Source organism: Pelodiscus sinensis, chromosome 4 (genome assembly GCF_052426305.1).
Source record: "Pelodiscus sinensis isolate ZL-2025 chromosome 4, ASM5242630v1, whole genome shotgun sequence".
Classification (NCBI taxonomy): Eukaryota; Metazoa; Chordata; order Testudines; family Trionychidae; genus Pelodiscus; species Pelodiscus sinensis.
The window spans coordinates 103,972,797-103,996,514 of record NC_143055.1 but is presented as its reverse complement, the minus strand read 5'-3'; the positions used below and the strand labels follow the sequence as shown (position 1 = coordinate 103,996,514).

The window sequence follows — 23,718 nt, the reverse complement described above, 5'->3', positions numbered from 1 at the left end:
GAGTCTCCCCGGCAAGGAAAATCATGCCTCGCCAATCTTTTAGAATTTTTTGAGGGGGGGGGGTCAGCATACATGTGGGCAAGGGTGATCCAATGGTTATAGTGTACTTGGACTTTCAGAGAGTCTTTGACAAAGCCCCTCACCAAAGGCTCTTAAGCAAACTAAGCAGTTGTGGAATAAGAGGAAAGGTTCTCTTATGGATTAGTAGCTGGTTAAAAGACAGGAAAGAAATAATAGGCATAAATGGTTAGTATTTACAATGGAGAGAGTTAAGTAGCAAGGATGTGTACTGTGACCAGTGTTGTTCAACATCTTCATGCATGAGACGGAAAAAAAAATGTAAACAGTGAAGAGGCAAAATTTGTAGGTGATACAAAATTATTCCAGAGCGTGAAGTTCAAAGTAGAAGGTGAAGAGTTACAAAGAGATTTCACAAAACAAGGTAACTGCGAGCCACAAAATGGCAGATGAAATTCAATGTTGAAAAATGCAAAGTAAAGCATATTGGAAACATAATCCCAGATATCCATGCAAAATAATGGGGTCTAAATTAGCTGTTACCACTGAAAAAAGATCTTGGAGTCTCTGAAAAATATCTGCTCAATATGTAGCAATAATCAAAAAAGCTAATATTAGGTTCCTTTATGAAAGAAATAATAAGATAATAAATAACATAATGCCACTTTATGAATCCATGAAGCACCCACACCTTGAATACCACATGCTATTCTGGTTGATTCATCTTAGAAAAGATATATTCAAATTGGAAAAAGGTACAAAGAAGGGAAATGAAAATTATTAAGGGCAGGGAATTGCTGCCGTATGAGGAGAGATTTGAAAAAACCTGGGACTCTTCCTCTTAAAAAGAAAGAGACAAAAAGTGTGTGTGATAAGATCACTGGTGACTGCTGGGTATGTAAAACCACTGCAGGACAATCCACTCTGCCTCTTCCCATTCTCACCCCGCTCCCATTCCACCTCTTACCCTAAACTCCCTGCATCGAGTGGAAGCAAAACAACCCATCCCCACTCTGCTTTGCTCCTCCAGCTCCCAGTCACATTGCTTAGGGGAGTGGACTTGGGGGAAGAAGTGGAACTTTCCCCACACTCAATGGTGGTGTGAAGCAGAGCAATGCAACTGAGAGCTGCTTCCCACTGCTGCTGGTGAGAGCAGAGACTAGCCAAGCACCCTACTAGTCCACCAAGTTGCCCTGACCCCCAAAGCCCGGGGCCCGGGCAGTTGTCCCAAACCATCCTATGAACAGGATGGCACCTGGCTGGTGACCCTTTGCCCCTCCCCCAAAAGTGTTTGAGGTTGGCATGTGACCCTTTGTGCCCCTCCCACATGTCATCCCTTCCTAAGATGGAGCAAGTGAGTAAGGAATAAGGAACTGTTATTAAAAAGAGAGAAATTTCTTCACACAAATTTACAGTTCTGCATTAAATCAACCACTTCCAAACTCCAGCCCAAAATAGCTATGTTGATACACTCAGTACATGCAGTACGAGCTAAGTATATGTCTTTGTCATCTATCCAAATAGCATCTGACAACAGACATGTACTTGTTCAAGAACCCATTAACCATGTTTCTCACACAAGTGGGCACGTACCATAAAATGAATACGTTTTCACAGTCTCATTCATATCACCGAGGCACCTTGGAAGTTTGCAAACTGTCTCTTCAATTTGTGAGCTTAGTTATCTTCACTGAACTGGCCTTTCACACCTGTCTCATTTGATCATCATTATAAAACTCGCTACACAATACTAACACACTCTTAATACATGCGTACCAGATTCCTAAATATTTAAAGGTTCAAGTTTTCATCAGTAGAGTCCTAAAATTTTCACCACAGCCTTCATAGATTTTATTTGCTTACAAAAATAAAACCTTTTAAAAAATGTGCTCAGACAAGCATATTTATAAGCCAAAAAGCCTAGCAGAAGCACAATGAGATACCACAAAAGATATCTGAGACTTTAACTCAAGCTTCTGATCAGCAAGAAACGAAGAGTGTCACAGAATCACTGCTCTCAGACTCTAAGGGTGTGTCTAGTCTACAGGGATTTTTCAAAAAAAGTGACCTTTTTTTTGAAAAATCTTTACCTGAGTCTAGACTGCTGCCGTGTTCTGTCAACAGTAAATCGAAAGAACATGGCAGTTTTGTTGACTGTGGAAAACCTTGTTTTACGAAGAAGAACACCTTTTTTTGAAAGTGCTCTTTTAAAAAAAAAAGGCACTATGTAATGCAAACTTTGTTTTTTCGAAAGAGAGCATCCAAACTGCCTGGTGCTCTCTTTCAAAAAAGCGGCTTGCTTTTTGAAAGTATTGGTTGTAGTCTAGACACTCTTTTTCGAAAGAGGCTTTTTCTAAAGTATCTTTAGAAAAAGCCTCTTTCGAAAAAGGCGTGTAGTCTAGATGTAGCAGTAAAGAACCATGACTCTTGTACCACTCTGAAGCAAGCAACCAATCTGGCCAATACCGCAGCAGCATTGGTACTCTCTAAAGGAAACTGCATTCAGCTCTGACTGGAAGGATGGTTGCTACAATACAAAGCTTATGGCAAAGAGGTTGGGAGAAAGAAGGAAAAATACATGAAACCTTAGACTTTCAGAGGGAAACTCTGGTGAGGAAATGCAATAAAGTCCTGATTCATTTACCACTAGCTTCAACGAACAAGAGATCAGGGCCTAACTGAACTCAGACATTGTTTTTATTGACTTCTAGATACATTTTGATGGGAAATAGTTCACCTTACCCCACCCCCGACAACACATCCATATTTGGTCATGTAAAATAAGACGAAGCGAAGAGTGAGGGGGGATTTGATAGCAGCCTTCAACTTCCTGAAGGGAGGTTCCAAAGAGGATGGAGAAAGGCTGTTCTCAGTAGTGACAGATGGCACAACAAGGAGCAATGGTCTCAAGTTGTGGTGGGAGAGGTCCAGGTTGGATATTAGGAAAAACTATTTCACTAGGAGGGTAATGAAACACTGGAATGGGTTACCTAGGGAAGTAGTGGAGGTACTTAGAGGTGTTTAAGTCTCGGCTTGACAAAGCCCTGGCCAGGTTGATTTAGTTGGGATTGGTCCTGCCTAGAGCAGGGGGCTGGACTTGATGACCTTCTGAGGTCTCTTCCGGTTCTATGGTTCTATGGATTATTTGTATATGCCTTTATGCACTCTACAGATTTTATGCAAGGTGAGAATGAATTCTCACAGAATTGACTTAAGAGCAATACAAAAAATTCCCCACTTTATGTTGTTTCACTATACGCCCACATTTTTTGGAACGTATCTTGGACGTATAGTGGGGATGCCCTGTGACATGAAATAATAATGAAGATACCACCATCAGATATGTAATGGGAAAAAATTATTGCTCCATCCCATGATCTCTTGGAAGGTACTTTTAAAAATATTATTGTCTAGAGTCCTTCCTACCAAAAGAATTTTAAACACTCCTGGAAAATGGAAATGTTCTGTAGCTGCAGATTCTAGTATCAAAATCCTGCCCCATCTAATATATCAAATACAGAAAATACCAGGCGCCACACTAGCTTTAAGCACTGGCAGTCTTTGTGGTTTTGGGAAGAAGTCTACAAGTAACAGGAAAATGGAACACTAAATTATAATATTGAGAAACATAGTACATCCTGAGACAATTAAATAAAGAAAGTCATGGTCAGACATATTTCTTCTTGAAATACATAAGCTAGATTTGGTTGTGCAATATGCAAGTCAAAACATTTCATGCTGACTCTTTAAATGTATGCTAAGTCACATAGCATACTTACATAGTCTCTCCCGTTTTTACATAATTGTTTGTGTATTAAGAGTCTTTGAACTCTATTTTCTTGATCCATTAAATGAATTTCAGTTGTCTTCTGTTATACCCAATGTGCTATTGCAGATTTGTTATACTTTATTGTCAACAAACAATAATCCTAACCCCTCAAAAAAAAAAATCCCCATCCAACCCCTATGCCTCAACTTGCAGCACAACTAACTCTCCTCTTGCTGCAGTTAAAATATGTTTGTGTAACAAAAAGCTCCAGCTGCACTGGATATGTCATGTTTGTGTATGTTTTATAAAAGGCTTAGAACTGAAAACAGCTACAACAACCTATAAAGATTTTCTTCTCAGATGACTTGGGTCATCTCTCTTTAATGAGACAGTAAAAAATGGAGTGGAATAGAGCACAGGAGTGAACAGGTAACCCTGAACTCTGAGTACTCAGACACCAATTAGTTGCCCCAATGAAAGATGATTAAGGTAATCAGATAATCAGCTTGGCAGGCTAGATAATATAAAGAGTCAATTATCCTAGAAGGTTAAAGGACTCATCTTTCTGCTGTTTTCAGGTCCTGAAGAGATCCAAAAACAGAGAGGTTATTGTAAAGAGACTGTTGCACTGGGATTTTAGCGGATAGATGGAGGGAACTCAAATCGACAGCACTGTGAATGCATAACTAGTGGAGTTGGTGCAGTTTCTGTAAAGCAAGACAACAGGAGCAAATTTGCATTCTGTTACATGGCATGAGAAGAAAAGAATCATTCTGGCCTGGCATCCTTGATCATTAGAACCTGATTTTCACTGCAGAATCAATGGGGTATGTGGAGCTGTCCACGCAGATCCCATTGGAGACAAGCTTTTGGTAACAACAGTAGTTTTGAGGCTGTTCCATTCCTTTCCTGCTTCTCACTTCCCAATCTTTGTTTCTTTTTAAAGTAAGCAAAGTCCTATGATGTTGTACAAAAACAGCAGTTTGCATCTCAGAGCCTTCTATAGAGTTAATTATCACAGTGTCTGAGGACTTTGCAGGTAAATTAGATCCATATTACCTAAACTTCATGGAATGCTCTACTCTTCTCCAGTTCTAAAAAGCTCTTTTTTCCAACCTATCATCATCCCTGATTGACTGAAGAGGCCCATCTAGGAGTTATACCAGATGCCATTATAACATTCCTAGCTCAGCAACACTGATATGACCTGAAGCTGAGTATTATTCTTCAACAATGTATGAAACAATTGGTCAAAAGGATTTTTCCATCTATGAACTTGATGATAAAACACATCTCCGAACTGATATGTTGACTTGTTTCCAAACACTTCTTCGTTCTCCTCTAGCTCACAACTGGTTTGTTTCTCAAATCTCTTTGTAAACTTACACATCATCTGTATTTGAAGATCTCATTGGATGAAATAACAGATATAGCATCTTGTTCTTGATATACAGTGTTTTGAGAACTGTGTTGGAATTCAAAGGTACTACAGTAAGGCCAGTATTCCTGCCCTGTCTGCAGGCCAGGGAGCCCTGTAGCAAGCATAGGGATTCAGCCAGTTTAAAGGAAGGTGGGAGTAAGTCCGTGTCTGCTTTAGGGAGCAGCCCAGTTTGTTCTCTCTTTCTTTATGGTTTTGCATTCTGGTGCATTATTGTTCTGAATTCTAACAATGAAGGGTTATGTTGCAACCTTCAAGCAACAGCATTTATGTTTTTATCCAATTTCTTTGTGTGTGTATGTTGTGAACGTACACTGTAAACATGGAATTTTGCAGGGATTCATCTCCATAGTTGTCTCCCATGCTGACCTGTGGAACTCTTTGCCAGAGGATGTTGTGAAGGCCAAGACTACAACAGGGTTAAAAAAAGAACTAGGTAAGTCAATAAAAGATAGGTCCATCAATGGGCATTAGCCAGAATGGGCAGAGATGTAAAACCATTCTAGGTATTGTCCCTACCCTCTATTTGCCAGATGCTGGGAATGGCTGACAGGGGATGGCTCACTTGAGGCTGATCTGTTATGTTCAGTCCCCCTGAAACACCGGGCATTGGCTACTACTGGATGAAAGGATACTGGGCTAGATGGACCTATGATCTGACCTAGTATGGCCATTCTTAACTAGAGTTGGCACAGGGGATTTCTTTTGTTGCATATAGGTGATATGTAGGCAACCACTCTGTCCATGTTCACCCACTCGACTGTTGCACAGGGTTTAAGTGGTGCAGGAGGTCTTGCACTAGCTCTCCATATTCCAGATGGGTTTCACCTATGGTTATCTGCTCCAAACAGAATAGCCCATTTGAAAGAGGAGAGTCATAATGTACAGAGGTGGTAGTGCTTTGCTCCCAAGGCTAGACCAGCTGACTGTTATAAAAGCACTTTTCAGTCAGTCACAGTAACTTATTTTTAGGGACGGGCACATTGATGATAACTTGGGGGACTTCAGCTGGCTACATTTATGCAAGTCTCTGAATATAGGTATTTTGGCCTTCTGAAAATACCAACAGCACAAAAATCCTGTAGCCAGCAAAATGAAAAAAAAATGTTTTTCCTGCTTTCTTTTTTTTTTTTTTTTTGCTTTTCTAGCAGAGTATCAGCAAAACAAAACATCTTTCTGATACCTGTCGGCTATCATTTCTTGGAATGAAAAAGTGACAATCTTCAGCTATCTCCAAAGTGGTACTCACTATATTTGTAAATTCTAAAAAGTGTTAATGAGACAGCCAAAGAAAAGACGAACAAAAGATAACCTGATTTGAAAGCAGAGGAGCAAAAGTGGGTGTCTACCACAGCACTTCCTGCAACAGCTCTGAAAAGAAGCCTCGAAAATTGGGTTTCTGAAGAAGAGAAAACATCTAAAGAGTGCTCCAGTCTTTATAAAAGACAAAAATATACATGGTATTTCATATGGTAACTCATCTTGTTGCCAGACGAAATGCCTGCTCGCTCCCACTCACTCCCCAAGGAATGTGCTTTCAAAATTCCAGTTCTTCTGACTCAATAACTCCCACTTCAGAACTCTTTCCAATTATGGAGACATCTTCCAGCTGCTTTTGTAAACATTGTTTGATGGCCTGGCATTACCTGCAATTAGTTTATTTTCTGGAGGCTATAGGAAACAAAACTATGTCTGCACGCTGCAATTTCCCGTCTCAGAATGGGCTGGCAATTAAAGCAATAATATGAGTTCTGTTCCTGGGTCTGCCAGATCTCCTCTGTGATCCTGTGTGCCTCTCTGTGCCACAGTTACCTTTATCAGGACTGGGGATGCTACATATTTACCTTCCTCCCACATAGTGTCGATTTAATTTATTAATGTTTGTAAAGCTCCGTGGCATCTTTGAAAGGCAGGTGCTATAAAAAGGCCTAAATATTATTAGCAAGACCTACTTAATGACCAAAGGAGCCAAGATTTACACAATTTAAACACCTTATCACCCATGGGTGAACACTTCTCAAACAGTGATCTCTCCATATCAGTCCTCTTCCTCAAAGGAAACCAGCACAACACTTTCAAAAGACAAGACTGAGAGCTTAAATTCATTACTGGATTTATGGCTTATTCCAACAAACAGAGCTGTCCCCAGAGGAAAATGGGATCCAAAACAAATCAAGCCTGGTTTTTTGACTCTGCCAGGAAGTGCTTCTGTCTGGCTCCACCTAGGATCCGCCCCGCCCTGCTTCTTTGCAACTAAATCACAATAAATACTACACTATTGTGAAAAAACTATTTTAAAGTTATTTTAAAAATTATAGAATAAAATCAAAAGGACAATATAATGTAACAGTAATAGTGTAAAAATGTAGAATAAAAAAAAATTGGCTAATTAGCCATGGTAACATCATACATGCCCATACAAGGTCGAATCTTCCAAGCAATAGCTTCCAAGCAATAATAATTCAGGGAATTACTGCCTGAATGGTAGTTCTTGTCCTTTTTGAATGCGGTGGATGCAATGGAAGAAGTTGAAGAATTCCCTTTCAAGTGTCTATTGTGACAATCTTGGTGGTTTCATTTCTGAAAGAGACTTTGTATTTTCTATCCTCTCCCTCATTATAAGTTTTCTTTGAAAAAAGCGAGTAGAGGAAGCTATTACAAATAATTTAGAAGTGGGATCTGCTGCTTACTCCTTAAGTCAAAACCTTTTCTACCTGAAGACAGGTGTCGATGACATTTTGAAGAACACAATCTAGATGAAGACAAAGTTACATTGCTAATAAACATGATGACTACTGGCCGTCCTTGCTATAAGTCCAAGATACGTTCCAAATAACTTGGATTTATAGAGAAATAACTTAAAGCAGGGAATTATTTTCCGGTGGATGACTTTCATTTGAGTAAATTGTTTTTTTGCACTACAGGCAATCCCCGGGTTACGTACAAGATAGGGACTGTAGGTTTGTTCTTAAGTTGAATCTGTATGTAAGTCGGAACTGGCGTCCAGATTCAGCCGCTGCTGAAACTGACCGCCAGTTCTGACTTACATACAGATTCAACTTAAGAACCCCAAGCGTCCCCAAGTCAGCTGCTGCTGAAACTGATCAGCGGCTGATTCCAGGAAACCCGGGGCAGAGCAACTCTGCCTCGGGCTTCCTGTAGTCAGCGCTGGTCAGTTTCAGCAGCGGCTGACTTGGGGACGCCTGGGGCAGAGCAGCTGGGATGCTGCTGGGTTGCTCCAGTAGCACCGCTCCTCGGCACTACTGGACCAATACACCAGCACCCCAGCTGCTCTGCCCCAGGCATCCTGATTCAGCCGCTGCTGAAACTGACCAGCAGCGGCTGAATCAGGACACCTGGGGCAAAGCAGCTAGGGTGCTGCCGGGTTGGTCCAGTAGTGCCCAGAGCGGCACTGCGGGACCAACCGGCAGCGCCCCAGCTGCTCTGCCCCAGGGTCCACAACAAAAGCCTGGTCTGCTGGGGGGAGGGGGCGCACACTAGCTGCATCTCCAGCAGACCAGAGACACCGGGAGCAAAGCTGCAGCTGCGGTCCCGCGGCTCTGAGGCTTTGCCAGAGCAAAGCCTCAGCAGACCAGGGACACTGGAAGCAGCTTTTCTCGCCCTGGAGGTCGAGGTGGTGGGACCGCTGCCTGTGAGCTCCGGGGCGAGAAAGCCCCGTTCGTAAGTGCGGATCCGACGTAAGTTGGGGACTGCCTGTACTTAAGAGTGGGGACTGGGAGGACTTATAATGCATCCGTTCCTGAATTTAGTGCAGAACAGATGTATAGTGGGAATGCCCTGCATTTACAGAAAAGGAAACAGCTGGGATTAAATCTGATCCCTAATCTCCTGAAATCTAATGAGACCCCAATAGTCATTTGGCCAAAACACTTATCTTTTTAATCTCCACATAAATGCAAGAAGACCTGAAAGCTTCAAAAAGATCTTGTCTGAGTTTCTTCAGGATTATGGTAGATGGAAGCCCCTCTTTGTACTGAGATAGTGGGCCCTGAAGGTGTTCTGTGCTCATGAAGGATGGAATTCACTTTAGTGCAAAGGGCAGGCATAAGAGCTATACACTGCTCATACCTTGCTTTGATGTGTGATATGCTTTGATATAATGAGACAGATAGCACAGATTAATTAAAAATGTGACTACCAGAGTACTGGTGTATTAATATGGTTGAACAATAATGAGCTAGGATATGAATATTAGCTGTAGTTCAAGTGATTAATTATTTCCTTGTTCTGTAGTATTTGCAGTTTTGTGAGGAAATATATTTGAACAGCTGAAAAGGGCCATACCTACCTTCCCCATTTTGTACTCTTCTTGTGGCCTTCTCTGCCACTTTCCCTCCCACTTGCTTGGGAAGATAGACATATGACAGAGAATAGCATCAGGAATTCAACAAGTTCTCCCCACAAGGTCAGGATTCAAGATCTGGGAATCCCCTGTCATTTAGCTTCACAGGGGGCTGAGTTCTAATTCTCCCCTCTCTCTGCTATAGTGCTACATTAAGGTGAATCACAAACTGGCCCTTAGTGAATGAGGGGGGTTTTCTGTGTTGGGAAATGAAAGTTTAACCTGAAACACAAAGTTGCTTCTAACATCTAATGACTATTCTGATATTTAATACACCCACTATCAAATCATCTATGCATACTATTAATTCAAAAGAATAATTGCATTTAAAGTGTATTCATCATCATCAACAACCATGGGCTCAACGCCCATTGGTGTCTGATAACTCCCTCACTATTTCCTTCCATTTTTCCCTGTCCAGTGACTTAGTTTCTGTAGACTGTAGACATACCAATCTACTATATCATCTACCCATTCTCTGTGGGGTCTGCCTCTCCTATTCGGACCATCCATTATGACGAATACCAGGGTCTTAACTTTTCGCTCATTGTTAATTCTGCAGATATGCCTAAATACAGAAGACTTCCGATAATCCGGAACCTTTGGGACCTAGGTGGTGCCGGATTATCAGATATGCAGACTATCAGGAGGTACTATATTATAAAAATACACACACACACAGGGCTCAACAAATAATGCAATCTACTTTCCTGTTCAGGCGATCTGCGCATGTGCAGAACAATCTGCGCATGTGCAGATCACCGGACAGCACGGCTGGTGAGCAGGGCTCGCCGCGGTTTGGCGAGCCCTGTATACACACACACACACACACACACACACACACACAATATACTGTATATAAAGTGTTTTTAACCCTTTTTATTGTAGCACAAGCACTGTCCAGCGCCACACAATACCAGTGGCAGACTGACTTGGTCCCGTCCGGTTTCGCTCGTTTCAGCTGCTGCTTTGTGACTCCCAGATCTTGATTTTTTGCCTAAGCTCACTCACTAGGCTCTTGCCATTTTGATGCCAGACTATTGGGAGTGCCATACAATTGGATGCGGGACTATTGGAGTTTTACTGTAGTTATAACTTCCGTTGTATAGCCTTCTGCAGCAGGTTCTCTTTTGTGTATTATGTCAGAATATATTGCAGTTTTCTTCAAGCTGTGATGCCATGAGCTAAGAGAATGGGTTACTTGTTACTCAGAAGAAAAAAAAAAAAGAACTGCATAGACTTGGGGAGTATAAAGGGAAAGAACCAATCAACCATAAACCAAAACCAATCTTCCCTATGACCTGAGGTGAAGGGAACAAAATCTTTGCAATCTTTACTTTTACTCTATTTATTCTGAAAATGTTTTGCTTAAAAGGGTTACCAATACAAAGAAATTCCTATGAAAATATTTTGCCAACAGGTTGTTCCAAGGCTTAAAATAAATGCCTGGGTAGTAAGAAAGAAAAGCAATTTGGTTCATTGTAGATATGTTTATATTTCAGATGGAACATATTTTAAAGGTAAAATACATGTAGCCAAATGTTCCCATTCACTCTTCTTTATTAATGATTCACTTCGCTGAGCAACGAGAATACCGATACCGGGACTGCAACAGAAAGGAGAGCCAAACTGAGGAATTTGATGTTTAAATAGTTCCCTCGCCATAAAATGGTAAGCTCCACCCTGCTAATGGAACACTGGCTATACAAGCCAAGACCAACAAACCTCATCATTGTTTAGAGCATTTTGAATCTAGAATACTATAGATGTGAGTAAAACATCTGCTTTCCTAAAAACACTTCACTCATATCAGGTTGCAAACCCGAGCATTTCACTATATAGCAAAGACAAGTTGGCAGCACCAGAAGAACTGATTCTGGAACTTGAGGTAAATCAGTGAAGCACAGGCTGGATTTTTAAGAGAAGGTGAGCTCAAATTATGATCTCAGTAACACTGATGCAACTGCATTGTCTTCAGAGCATGTGGCATTTTATTAATTGTGATAGTACAGAAGGAGGAATGGAATCCAATTCACTCTTATCTATGTTGAGATAACAGCAGCAAAACTTATTTTTTGCCATGGAAGTGAATTGAGATGACAATCATATTCAGGAAATATCTGTGTCACAGCCATTTTTCAGACTGACTGGCACAGGAAAGCTACATGCGTGAAAACAAAATTTTGAACTGAACTTACTGACAAGCACTGTGCCAAATGAGAGAATGCAACACTGTCAGCAAGAATACAGGCTGTCAAATCGTGGTGATCTTTACAATGACATTTAATAGCAACATAAGACAAACCATCAGAAAGAGCACTGCAGAAATTCTGTTGGCTTGTAATAGCAACAGGGATAAGAAGAGTTTTGGGATTAGTTACAGAACACACATTACTTTGGCTGTTTTCCTGACGAACATAAGCCAAGCTTTTCTGTAGCAGAAACATGCTTTAACATGGACTCCAAAGGAACCCCAAATATTCCTAACAGAATCAGTTACCAAAAGATTTGACCCTTTTATACCTAAGCTAAGGACTCAGATGCCTTACCATCACTGTCTTGTGCCAATCTACAGCAATTCAATTTGGGCTAGATTCAGACATGACCCTCCAAAAATTATATTTCGTCAGAGAGTAAAATACCAGGATCTGGAAGAAGGGATAAGAAAACTGAAGCATAATTCCTCTTACAGTAGAATCCTAATTCATGACACATGACAAATGTACCAGATGGCCAACAAGACACACACAAAAAAAGAGTTGAAACAGAACCTTAAGATTTGCCATATGCAGTTTCAGGGGGGCCAACTAATTACTGCCAAAGAACACAAAGAGAGTCAAGATTCACACTGGGCTGAAACAGTGACAAAAGCTATTACTTATGATCCCACAGCTCCCTTTGGCTGCAAATGGCGAATCGGAGCCACGACACTCCGTGGCCACAGCACCATTAAGTAAATAACCAACGCAGCTAGTTAACAGGTTTCTCAAAGTGGGTTTATGGACCACTTTGAGAAACGCTGGTATAGAGTTATAATGCACAGCACAACATCCGGTGAACAAGGAGTAAACACCAGCTCATCATCACATCTCATTCTGGCCCAAGGGAAGAGTTAGGAGAGGGACTTTTTGGGAGAAGCTAGAACTTTACACCCCAGGGTTATAGAACTGGGTTGAACCTCTAGTTTGAAAGTTTTCTGTATATTTGTCTATTAGATTAGTATACTTGCTCATCTACTATATATTAGAGAGAGTTTATCTGCAAGTGAATCTGTCTGTTCAAGAATGCCTCCTAAAAGGTAAAAGTTAGACTGACCAAACTTGGTATGCAGCTTCCATTATCATAACTTAAAGCAAGGTAAGGGTTTGATTATGCCAAGACAATGGGGTGTGCCTAGAATACGATTGGTTTCCATAACACAGAAAGGGAGTGGGCTGCTAGCAGGGACAGTTATACTGTGTAATGATAGCAGTAGAGCAGCAAGGTGCCAGAGATTGGGACCAGGACCACAGACAGGGTCCCCATTGAGTTAGCCGGGGTACAGGTAAGCTTCCCACACCCTGCTGTAGCCAGCCCTGGGGAGCTGTTGCCCAAGTAGTATGCCCCCAGCCAGCTCCTGCACCTCCCACACCCACAGCCCTCCCCCAAGGCCCTCTTCATCCCCAACCCTGAGTCCTGCATCCCCCACAACCAGCCACGTACCCTGAGCCCCACTTTACCCTGCACCTTGACTACAGCACCCCTTGCATCCCTAGACTCCGGTGCCCCAAGTCTCCCCACATCTCCAAGTCCCTGCCCTGACTCCTGAACCCTCTTTGCCCTCCCAGCCTCCTGCCCTGAAGGACCCTGAGCAATGCCAGGTAAATCATCTGGTTATAGGTAATAATGAGTGTCTAATTCAGAACTGACTGCTTCACTTATGTCATGGAACTGGATTTACTCTGAGATGTACTCAACTGATTTACTGCACTGCTTTATAGAAATTAAGGCAAAAATAATCAAACAAGAACTATAAATAAGCTAATTTTCTTGTTTATAACAACCAAAAACAATTACAATTTTAAAAGATTATGTTGCAAATACTACCTACAGCATATTAGGGATGTAAAATTTCAATTAATTGGCCAATTGAATAGTCGATAAAGGCGCCTCCACCTTTGAAGTGTAGCAATAGTCCCAGGGCTGTTGTTACATTTCAAAGGTGAAAGCACTGTGGGGAGCACAGGGCCAATGGCAGACTCCGGCAGTCCCCCACTGGCCCTGTATCCCCGCGGTGTTTCAAAGTGGCAGTGCTGCATGGAGCCTGAGGGAGTGCCACATGGAGCTCACTTTGAAATGCTGTGTGCAGCCCATGCACACAGCGTTTCAGAGTGGCAGACCCAGGCTCCACACGGTGCTGCTGCTTTGAAATGCCATGTCCAGCCTGGGGTAGCTGGGACCTGGGCTCCATGCAGTGCTGCCACTTTGAAGCACTCCCTCTTTTTCTCCCCCCATTTGCTTAATTCACTATATCTCTCTGTAGACCCCATTTCTTTATAGATAAAACAGGTCTAAACAGGCAGCAGGAAAACAAGTATATGAAAGTTTCAACTGAATTTACATAACCGTTATAAATTGAGGGTGCTTTATATTCAAATATCTCTTACCCCGTTAAATATTTTAGCACAAATTTAATCCAACATGGACAGGTGCCCTAATATTACGAGCTTAAAAGTTGGCTCCCCTCAGCAGCATCTCTGCAGTGTGAACAGGGGCAAGGGGAGGTAGAGCCACAGCGGGGGACCCGGTGTGAACTGGGACTCAGCAGTCCCAGCTCAAGCTGGGTCTCAGACCCCTGTGGCTCTCCCTTTTAAATGAAGTAGGAGCCAGGTGGCTCTTAACCGATATTTAACAGCCCTCGTAAGTGAATAGTCGAGTAACCTCATGAATTCTTAGTCGACTATTCTATAGCCTCTGGGGGCAGGGCCGGCAGCCAGTGTGCCTCACTTCCAAGGATCCCCCTGCTACTCCGTGCTGCTGCCTCTATCAGAGGCAGCAGCTCGGGGTGCCAGGCAGGAGCTGGGTTTGTGAGGGGAGCCAGTTTAAAAAAATCTCCCTGTGCTGTTGCCACTGATAAAGAGGCATAGAGCAGGGTGGCAGCAACCCTTGTCTAGGGGAAGTGTCTGAGCTTCCGGACCCGGCACAAGCCAGAACTGAGCCGGACTGTCTGCCTGCCCAGCTCCTAATACACTTTAAATGCAGAGCTGCAGCAGGGGTAGGTTCCGGACCCGGTGTAAGCCAGGACTGAGCCAAGTTAGCCTGCTAAAAAATTTACTGGCTAGGGCGGAGGGAAATGCACGTAGTCTACAGCATTAACCTATAAGCTTTTGCTTATCGGTTAATTGACTACACTCTTACATCCCTAGCTCTTACTATGTTTAAAAAGCAGAGCCACAGCAGTCCAGGACCCACCGTGAACCAGGACTGCTGAGTCCTGGCTCATGCCAGGCCAGGGACTCACCTCCATGGCAGCTCTGCAGTTGAAATATAGTAGGAGCCCAGCCACCTATGCACTCAACTCCTACTACAATTAAACTGCAGAGCTGTAACTTATTGACTAATCATGTACGCAATACAAATTATACTGAGTACACGATTAGTCAATTACCTTCTTCTTACCATCCTTACTTCAAATTTGGCATTTTTCCTCCTCTGAGCTGTAGTATATAAATTTGACCACCTCTGCTGCTTTTATCACATGAAAAGCAGTCCATTAACGTTTGAATTCGGTTTCCCAAATTTTGAAACCCAAACTATCTTAGATCTTTTTAATTATTTTTGACTAGTACAATAAATGTATTTATAACTCTGCATCTAGATAAACAGCCTCCTTTCCCGGACATTTTTTCCCAGGGAATGTAACTGAATTACCTGAGTTTTGATTCACTTCAAAGGGTATTTAAGAGAAGATACATTCAAATACAAGGGCTTTGATCATGAAACCCTACTATTGTTTAATAGTAAACTGATGAAGGAATAATATGACAAGTACACACGAACAATTATGAAACAGATGTGCTAGGGTTGTTGAGTATTCAATTAATAGTCTTTGAAGTACATTTGCAAGTCTTTATAGATCCTGTACCTATTATCTACAATGCACTTTGAATGCAGACACACTGTTATGCAATATGATTCCTTTTTTCCAAAATGTTATTCAAATCCAGCAAATTCAAAGTCAGATCAAGTATATATTTAAAATTCCTTACCAGTATAATTAACAATATATTTCCTTATTTAAAATTAGAATATTTCTAAAGTATGTAGACTTTTGACCATGTATGCTGTTTCATTCATTTCTTCAATTTCACACATCTGGGACAATGAAAATGTGATCTTATCAGTTTCACCTTTCTAATTAAGCACAGATTTTGTATCCCATACAATACTGCCACATTTGGGTTGCAAGTTGTGGGTCTAAACTACCAGAAAACATTGCAAGTATAATTTAAAAGCGGTGCACAAAAAATATGATTGTGTATCACTCTGTGCTAGTTACTCCTTCCCTATACTTACTAATCTTTCATATTTATATGGTGTGTCTTTCCCCACTGCTTTTCTAGGTTTGCCAACTTGGTTATATTTAAAACCCAGCAGGAATGCCGGAACTTCCCTTGTCCCACCTTTCACCTTATTCCCCACAAAGCCCTGTCTTTATCTTACTCTTCCCCGAGTCCTGGTCCCACATCTTTTGTTGAGGTCATGGCCCCATACACACCTCTTCTACTCTCCCCCTCCCCACTGCTTTTCTCTTGTGATCCTCACCACCAGGGGAGGGGGGAAGGGGGACTTGTCTCTGGAGCTGGGGCTGGGAGCGGCAGCTATCTGAGGAAAGTAGGAGGCAGCACTGGCTAAGCAGGGGTTCTCACCTCTCTCACTCACAATAACCCAACTTTGGGTGTCTGGTCAGTAGATACATCTGGACACTATCAGATCCCTGTTTTGACTGGACTTTGCTCTATTATATGTGTGGGGGGGGGGGGGGGAGAGAGGTTGGGTGGTTCATTAGAAATAAAGTGATACTAACAGACTCCTGATATCTTAAGAGTATATTGCACTTTAGCGTTCAGGAGTCCATTAACTGGAAATATCTGCTGTCTCCACAAACCACAGGGGACACTAGAGGGATAGAACACCACGAGGAAAGGAAAATCCTCTCCTGTCCTTATTTCATGAAACCCTTATTCAGCGCATATAGATGCTCAAGCCATCCCCTAAACATATATACAATGATATGGGAGCGAGACCTCAACATCTTTGGTTTCAGATGCACAGACCTCTATCCACTGAACAAAAGCAGTCTGCAGAAGGACTAGCCCCTATAAGGCAAAACTCACTCTTGAGCTCAGTGCAGTGTCTATGATTTATAGGTATTCTATCCAACGCTTGGTTGCAATAGTAATCTCTAGTTCTCAGACTGGACTAGTGGGAACTCCAAATCCTATGGATGTCAGGAGACTCTGAAGGGACCCGATTAGCATATTCCAATACATGATCTAGGCCTGAGATAGCAAGTACCATGGTCTTCAAACAACTAAATAGATACAGCACAGGAAATGTTACTATTGACCTTTGCCTCCAAAAACATATGTTATGAATAAATTACTGTTCTAATGATAGTATTTTTATTTAATTAACTCTTTATGGGTCAGATACAACAGCGTTTCCAAGGGGCAGTGCAATGCGGAGCCCGGGTTCAGCTGGAGTCTTATTATTGTTTAACAGCGTGATTAATCAAGCGATTAATCACAATTATTTTTTTTAATCACGCGATTAATCATGATTAATTGTTTAAATCGCTTGACAGCCCTAGTCAGTCAGTAATATTTCACTGCAGCCTTTTTCTATGACACATTGCTATCTCTGTTATTATTTGTATTCCAACACGTGGGCTGTACATATCCTTTTAAATTTCTTCTCACCAGAGCAAAACCCATTATCTAGATAGCTTCTGTCTTCACTTTGGTTCTGCAAGTCTTGTGTCCTTAAATATTCTGATTAATAGAATCATAGAAATGTAAGGTTGGAAGAGACACGAAGAGGCCATCAAGTCCAGCACCTGTGCTAAGGCAGGACCAAGTACACCTCGACCTTCCCTGACAGGAGTTTGTCTAATCTCAAAAAATGGGGATTATACAACTTCCTTTGAAAGTTTAGTCCAGAACTTAACTACTCATAGTTGGAAAGATTGTACTAATACCTAATTTAAATCTACCTTGATGTAGACTAAATCCATTACTTATTGTCCTGCCTTCAGTGGACATTGAAAACAACTGATCGCTGTCTCTTTATAACCTCCCTTAACATAATTGAGGACTATCAAGTCCCCCCTCTCAATCTTCTTTTCTCAAGATTCAACCTGACCAGTTTTTTTTAAACCTTTCCTCATAAGTCAGGTTTCTGAACCTTTTATCGTTTGTGTCGCAACTAGCATTGCACACAGTACCAGCTATGGTCCCGCCAGTGCCAAGTGAAGTAGAACAGTTGCCTCATGCCTTATATCCAACACTGCTGTTAATAAAGCTGGAATTATATTAGCTTTTTTTCATAACTGTATCATACTGTGGGCTCCTATTCAATTAAATCACACTCCACAGGCCCTTTTCAGAAGTACTGTCACCTAGCCAACTATTCCCCATTTTGTAGCTTTGCATTTGACTTTTTCCTTCCCAAGTGAAGTACTTTGCCCTTGTTTTTACTGAATTTAATCTTGTTGATTTCAGACCCACTGTCTAATTTGTCAATGTAATTTTGAATTCCAGTTATGTCCTTGAAAGCATCTGCAATCCTTCCCATTTTGATGTCATCTGCAAACTTTATATTACCCATGCCATTAATGAAAATATTCAATAGAATCAGACACAAGAGTGACTCCCGTATGACTCCATTAGATCCCTTTTTGAACCCTAACTTCTCTTTACTGTAAGATGTGTGCAATTAATTACATCTATCATTGTCAAGTGGGACTGTGTCAAATATCTTACTAGATACTCAAGATATCGTATCTACTGCTTCCCCCCACTCATTAGGCAAATCACCCTGTCAAAAGCAGGAAATTACTGTGGTTTGACAGGATTTGTTTTTGACATATCCATACTGACTATTCTTTATAATCATGTCATCCTCTATGTACTTACAAATTGATTAAATCATTTGTTCTAGTATCTTTCCCGGTGTCAAAGTTGTATGACTAGCTAGTAATCCCCTGGGTCCTCTTTGCTTCCTTTTAAAATGATAGCTACTATATTTCCCCTTCTCTAATTCTCTGGGACCTCATCCATTCACAAATTCTCAAAGATAACTACTAATGGTTCTGAGATTGCTTTGACTAGTTCTTTAAGTACCCTAATTAGGCCCTTCCAACTTGAGATTTTGACTTGATGCTTCCATATTACTTTTATGGAAAAAGTAAAAATCCGAACAACATACTACTTGATACTATAGAAATCCTGTTAGCTTTAGAGAACCTAAAGGTGACTATGTTTTATGTTCAGTCTTATACCAATGGAGAAACCACCACCCTCAATGTATTTGCTGCAAAGTTATACCCACTTAACACCTCATGCATAAACAAGCCACTGTCCAAATCAATTTAACAGTACTAACTCAAACAACAAAGCAAGAGTAGGTAAAAGATATTTAGAAATTTCAGTCTAACACACAAGGTTTTCTAAACTAGCAATGAGAACTTTGGAAGGAATCCGATGATCAGATTAGTCCCAGCCAGGACTGAAGTGAAGAGTAGCGCAGGTCAGAGAAACCTGTATGATTCTAGAATCCACTCCCACCCTGGGTCCTCTGTTGAAATCCTGGTTCTGCAACTGCAGGTCTAGGGGCAGCCTGCTTCCTGAAAGCTGACAACTGCCTTATCTTGATTCTCTTGGCCAGAGTGCAGCTACCATGGGAGCAGATCACATGTGGCATTAAACCCATAGGCTCAGGCTTTCAATCTCACTTTGAGTCATCAACATCAAGGAACATTATGCACAGAATTTAAAGTGAAAGTAGATCCCTTAAAGGATTTCAAAGGATTTAATAAGGAGTGCAATTTTTACTGGCTAATTTATTTTGCCATTAATGTATTCCAGTCACAGTCCTTATTTATTCTTATTTTACCTCTATGCACAGAGCATTGTAGCACTTCTGGCACTCATCTTGATACAAAAGAGAGGTGACAATATTCTTTTGGTTCTACATTGCTAATATCTTGCCCAGACCTAGCCTCTCCTGACCACTTCCTTCCCCTCTTTCCCATTTGTGTAAAGCTGTCTTTTCCTCCTACTGTTCCCTGATGTGAAAGTAAAAAGGGGGAAAAAAGAAATCTGAATGGTGTTAGTCTAGCAAACTGCAAGTAAATAGTCAAGTGTAGGCAAATCCCCTTCCCAAAAGATTCCAAAATAAAATAGGCAGATTTTCAAAATCACTATATCCTTGAAACCTGATTATTAAAATAGGGGTTCTAAAATATGCCTATTCAGTTTCTTTTTTGTCATTAATCCAACAAAATTGATCACATTATATATTTAAAGGGAGGTTAAAATAAACTAATAAAGTTAATCTCTGCCCTTAGCTTTTTTTTACTTTTGTCCTGATGGTTTGCCAATTTTTCCTTCTCTAACGGCCATGAATTTCAAAAAGGCTTGCACAACACCCTGATTTCTTTGTAAGTAAACAATGCCATTCTTTAAAGGACTGGCTGAGCCACAGTTTTGCAGCATGAGATTTCCCTCTTAAAGCAGCAGTTTCCCACCTGTGGTCTGCAGAAGACTTGCTGGCAATCTACAGAGAACTGGCTGGTCACATGGTGCTGGCTCCGCTCCTTCTTTCCAGCTGCTACGTTAACAGCAAAGGCAGCTAAAACCCCATTAAAGATTAGCACAATAATACTTTTCCTTATAAGCCACTACTTTAATCAGGGATGGTATGGTATGTTATTACGAGATAGGAGTGGGTAGATATCTGCAAGACACACACTCTCATCCTCGCATATAGTTCACCGTTTGAGAACCCTTGATAGTCAGTTTCCCTGTCCTGGGAATTTGGGGGAATGGAAGTTTGGGACCAGGAATTAAATCATGTTTTTCCACATGGCCATCAAAGACAATAGGCTACCTGCTTGTTTTAATGAAAAATCTGGGTTTTTACTTTCCCAACAAGATCACTATTACATTGCTTTTATTGATGGTGCCATCAGAAAAGCTGCCACACACAAACATAGGGTTAAAACTGTCTGACTTGGGCTGCATGGTAGTTTTCATGTGTTTGCAAAGTAGCAATTGCATTGTAAGAAGAGAGAGAGTGCAGTTCAGAGACGTGCAGAATTCTACATTACTCCTGTTTGAGTATGGTTCAGATTCAGTGGAACCCTCCTCTAACCCTACAGAAAGACTACACTTAAGGAAAAGTTCACTGTGAGAAGATCAGCAATTTGGAATGTATGGAAACAACTTGGAACTTTCATTTTACTTCACCAACAGGGAATTTGACTTTAAGTCACCTCATGTACTCAGTCTGCCCTAAGGAAATTACACAACTGACCTAGATGATCACTGAATGCACAATACCAATATATCACAGCAAGCACTTAGTATTGCAGAACTGGATTTTCCTTTATATACATATTAATGGGTAATTCAGCTGATTTCTTGTTGGCTGGCAAGATTAGAGTGTGCAGGTCTTTATTCCATTATAAAGGTATTCTGGACAAGTCTATTTTGTCTAAGGGAAAAAATTTATTACAGTGTCAAGTGAATCAACAGGTTCTTTTTCCTTTTACTCAAAGTAAGACAACCTCAACTGACATCTAATAATGATCACTAGAGAGCTTGTTCTGCTTAAAACAGACCAGATTATAGCATTAAGTTTAAGATTAGAAGAATTCAGTAGCAAACTTACTTTCCAGTGATAAATTGGCTTCTGGAAGGCGTGCACATGGGCTGAACATAGTAATTCTCCAATTTAACCCCTTCCGCGGCCAGCCTGTCCAGCGTTGGTGTCCTGATCTCTGATCCGTGGTACCCTACATCTCGGAATCCCTGATCGTCAGCCAGGATAAAAACGATGTGAGGTTGAGAGGTGGGGGCGCTGGCCGCCGGCTTCTCTCCAAGCTCGGCTCTTGTGGGCTCGGTCTCCTCCAGGCTGGATCCGAGGGTGTCCCAGGACAGGTAGCCGTAGGTGAGGAGGCTGAGCACGGAGAAGCCGGCCAGCAGCCCCCCGGCTAGCATTGTCCCCTTGCAGAGCCAGTGCTGCGGCGCACACCTACCGGGGGCCATTCACTTGGGCCACAGAGAGCACCACACAGAGGGGCTCGGGGCACGGGCAGCCTCAGGGGGCTTCCACCTCGGGCGAGCCACGGGGAGCCCAGCTCATCCCGACTTCAGCTGCCTCTGCCGGCGGGGCGGGGGGAGGGCGCTGACCCCAGCCCCTCCTCCAGCCCCCGCAGCACGAGGGTGGCCGAAGCCAAGCCAGGATCAGAGCATCCCGCGCCGCTGCCCCGCCACTTGCAGCCCGGGCACCCGCGGGGAACCCGCGCCCATGCCGGGGCGAGTGTGGCCGAGCCCGGCCGGGGAGCTCCGCTGCCCGCGAGCCGGAGGAGCAGGGGGGACGGAGACACGCCCGGGGGCGGCTGCGGGCTGGAGGAGACGCTCCCGGGCGCCCCAGGCCAGTCTCCCGCCCCGCTGCTCATGCGGGAGGGAGAGACCGAGGAACCAGCCGCCCCGCGAGCCCGCGCTCCTCCCGCCCGCGTTGGCGCTGCCGGGCGACTCCCTCCTCCCGCCCCGCTCGGCGGGAGCCTCCCCCTGGCCTCCAGCTGCTCCCTGCCCGGCCAGCGCGCACACAGGGACCTGCCGCCGCGCTGAGCCCTGGCTCGGGGACCCCCTGGCGGGGCGGCTGGAGAGGGGACAGGGCGGGAGAAGCCCTCCGAGCTGGAGTCAGCGCCTCGCCGCTTTCAGCCCAGCCTCACCCCGGCTCGGTCCCCTCTTTACCTCGCGCTCCTCGCCCCCTTCTTCCTTTTCCCCTCCCGTCGCCATCTGCCCCCGGTTCCCTTTCGCCCACCCGCCTCTGTCCCACTGCTCTGCCTGCAGGCTCGCCTCTCTCCGCTGCCCTCCCGCAGGCCAGTGCTTCTTAGCTGGAGACGTTCCCTTTGCTTTGCTTTCCCTCCCTGCTTCCTTTTGGCCACAGCCCCCCTTCTCCTGCCCTGCCTGCTCTACTCCTTTGCCTCTCTCCTCGGACGGCGGCAGGCTCCTTCCAGGCTGCAGCTGCGTTGCTATGAAAAAAATAAAAATTAAAAAAAAAAAAACTCCACAAGCCCAGGGCCTGAAAAGGAACTAACTCTCCCCCAGCGGGCCCCAGCTGCTCAAGATCCAAACTAAGGAGCTCCAGCTCCTTGGTGCACTTCTCAGTTCCCAGGCGTCCCCGGTGCCAGAGCTCAGGCAGCGCATTCCTGGCAGCCACCTCAGCAAGACACCGTTTGTTTTAAAGTTTTTCTTTCCTTTCTTAAAACAATCCCGAGGCCAAAGCCATGGCTGGCTCCCAGCACGGGGATTTTCCCTTCATCTCACCTTCTCTTTTGCAGAGTTGCTCAATCATTTTCTCCTTGCAAAAAATGTTTGCAATGTTTCTTGACCTTCACGCCAAAGCTGGAAAATATGAATGCGCACCATGTGTCAGCACTGTCAGACCTATTTACTACTGCCTCTTTAATTCTGGTGCAATTGAGGCAAAGGTTTGGAGAATACTTTTTAACAAAAAAGTATTAGCAACTTTCTCTTTTTTAAAATGTGTGTTTGCAACAGTTTTTCAAATTCTTGTTAAACACCATGTTTCCCCTCCTTTGATTTGCCTGATATACCAGGGGCTCCAACTTTTAAAAATACCAAAATATGCTGAAACTTACCCTCATGCATGAATAAATTAAATTGAATCAAATGTGCTGGTTTAAGCTGATTAATATGAATCACCATGAACACCTTTTAACCTAACTGGATTACTTACAAATCCTTAACTCTTAACCATCCAGTCAAAGCAAAGCCAGATTTACCACACTTCCAAAGCACTATTATCTTCACCTCCAGCTCTTAAAAGCTCAAAGAA

At 42.9% G+C, this 23,718-nt stretch overlaps 1 protein-coding gene across 1 annotated transcript in view; it reads right to left on the bottom strand.

The window, feature by feature from the left end:
* The window catches only part of ARSJ (arylsulfatase family member J), a 40,196-nt gene extending 17,054 nt beyond the window's left edge, over positions 1 to 23,142 (bottom strand). The window contains exon 1 of the mRNA XM_006119238.5: positions 21,523 to 23,142. Coding sequence (XP_006119300.3) covers positions 21,523 to 21,899 — 377 coding nt within the window. The 5' untranslated portion in view covers positions 21,900 to 23,142. The remainder of the gene's footprint in view (positions 1 to 21,522) is intronic.
* Positions 23,143 to 23,718: the final 576 nt, after the last annotated feature.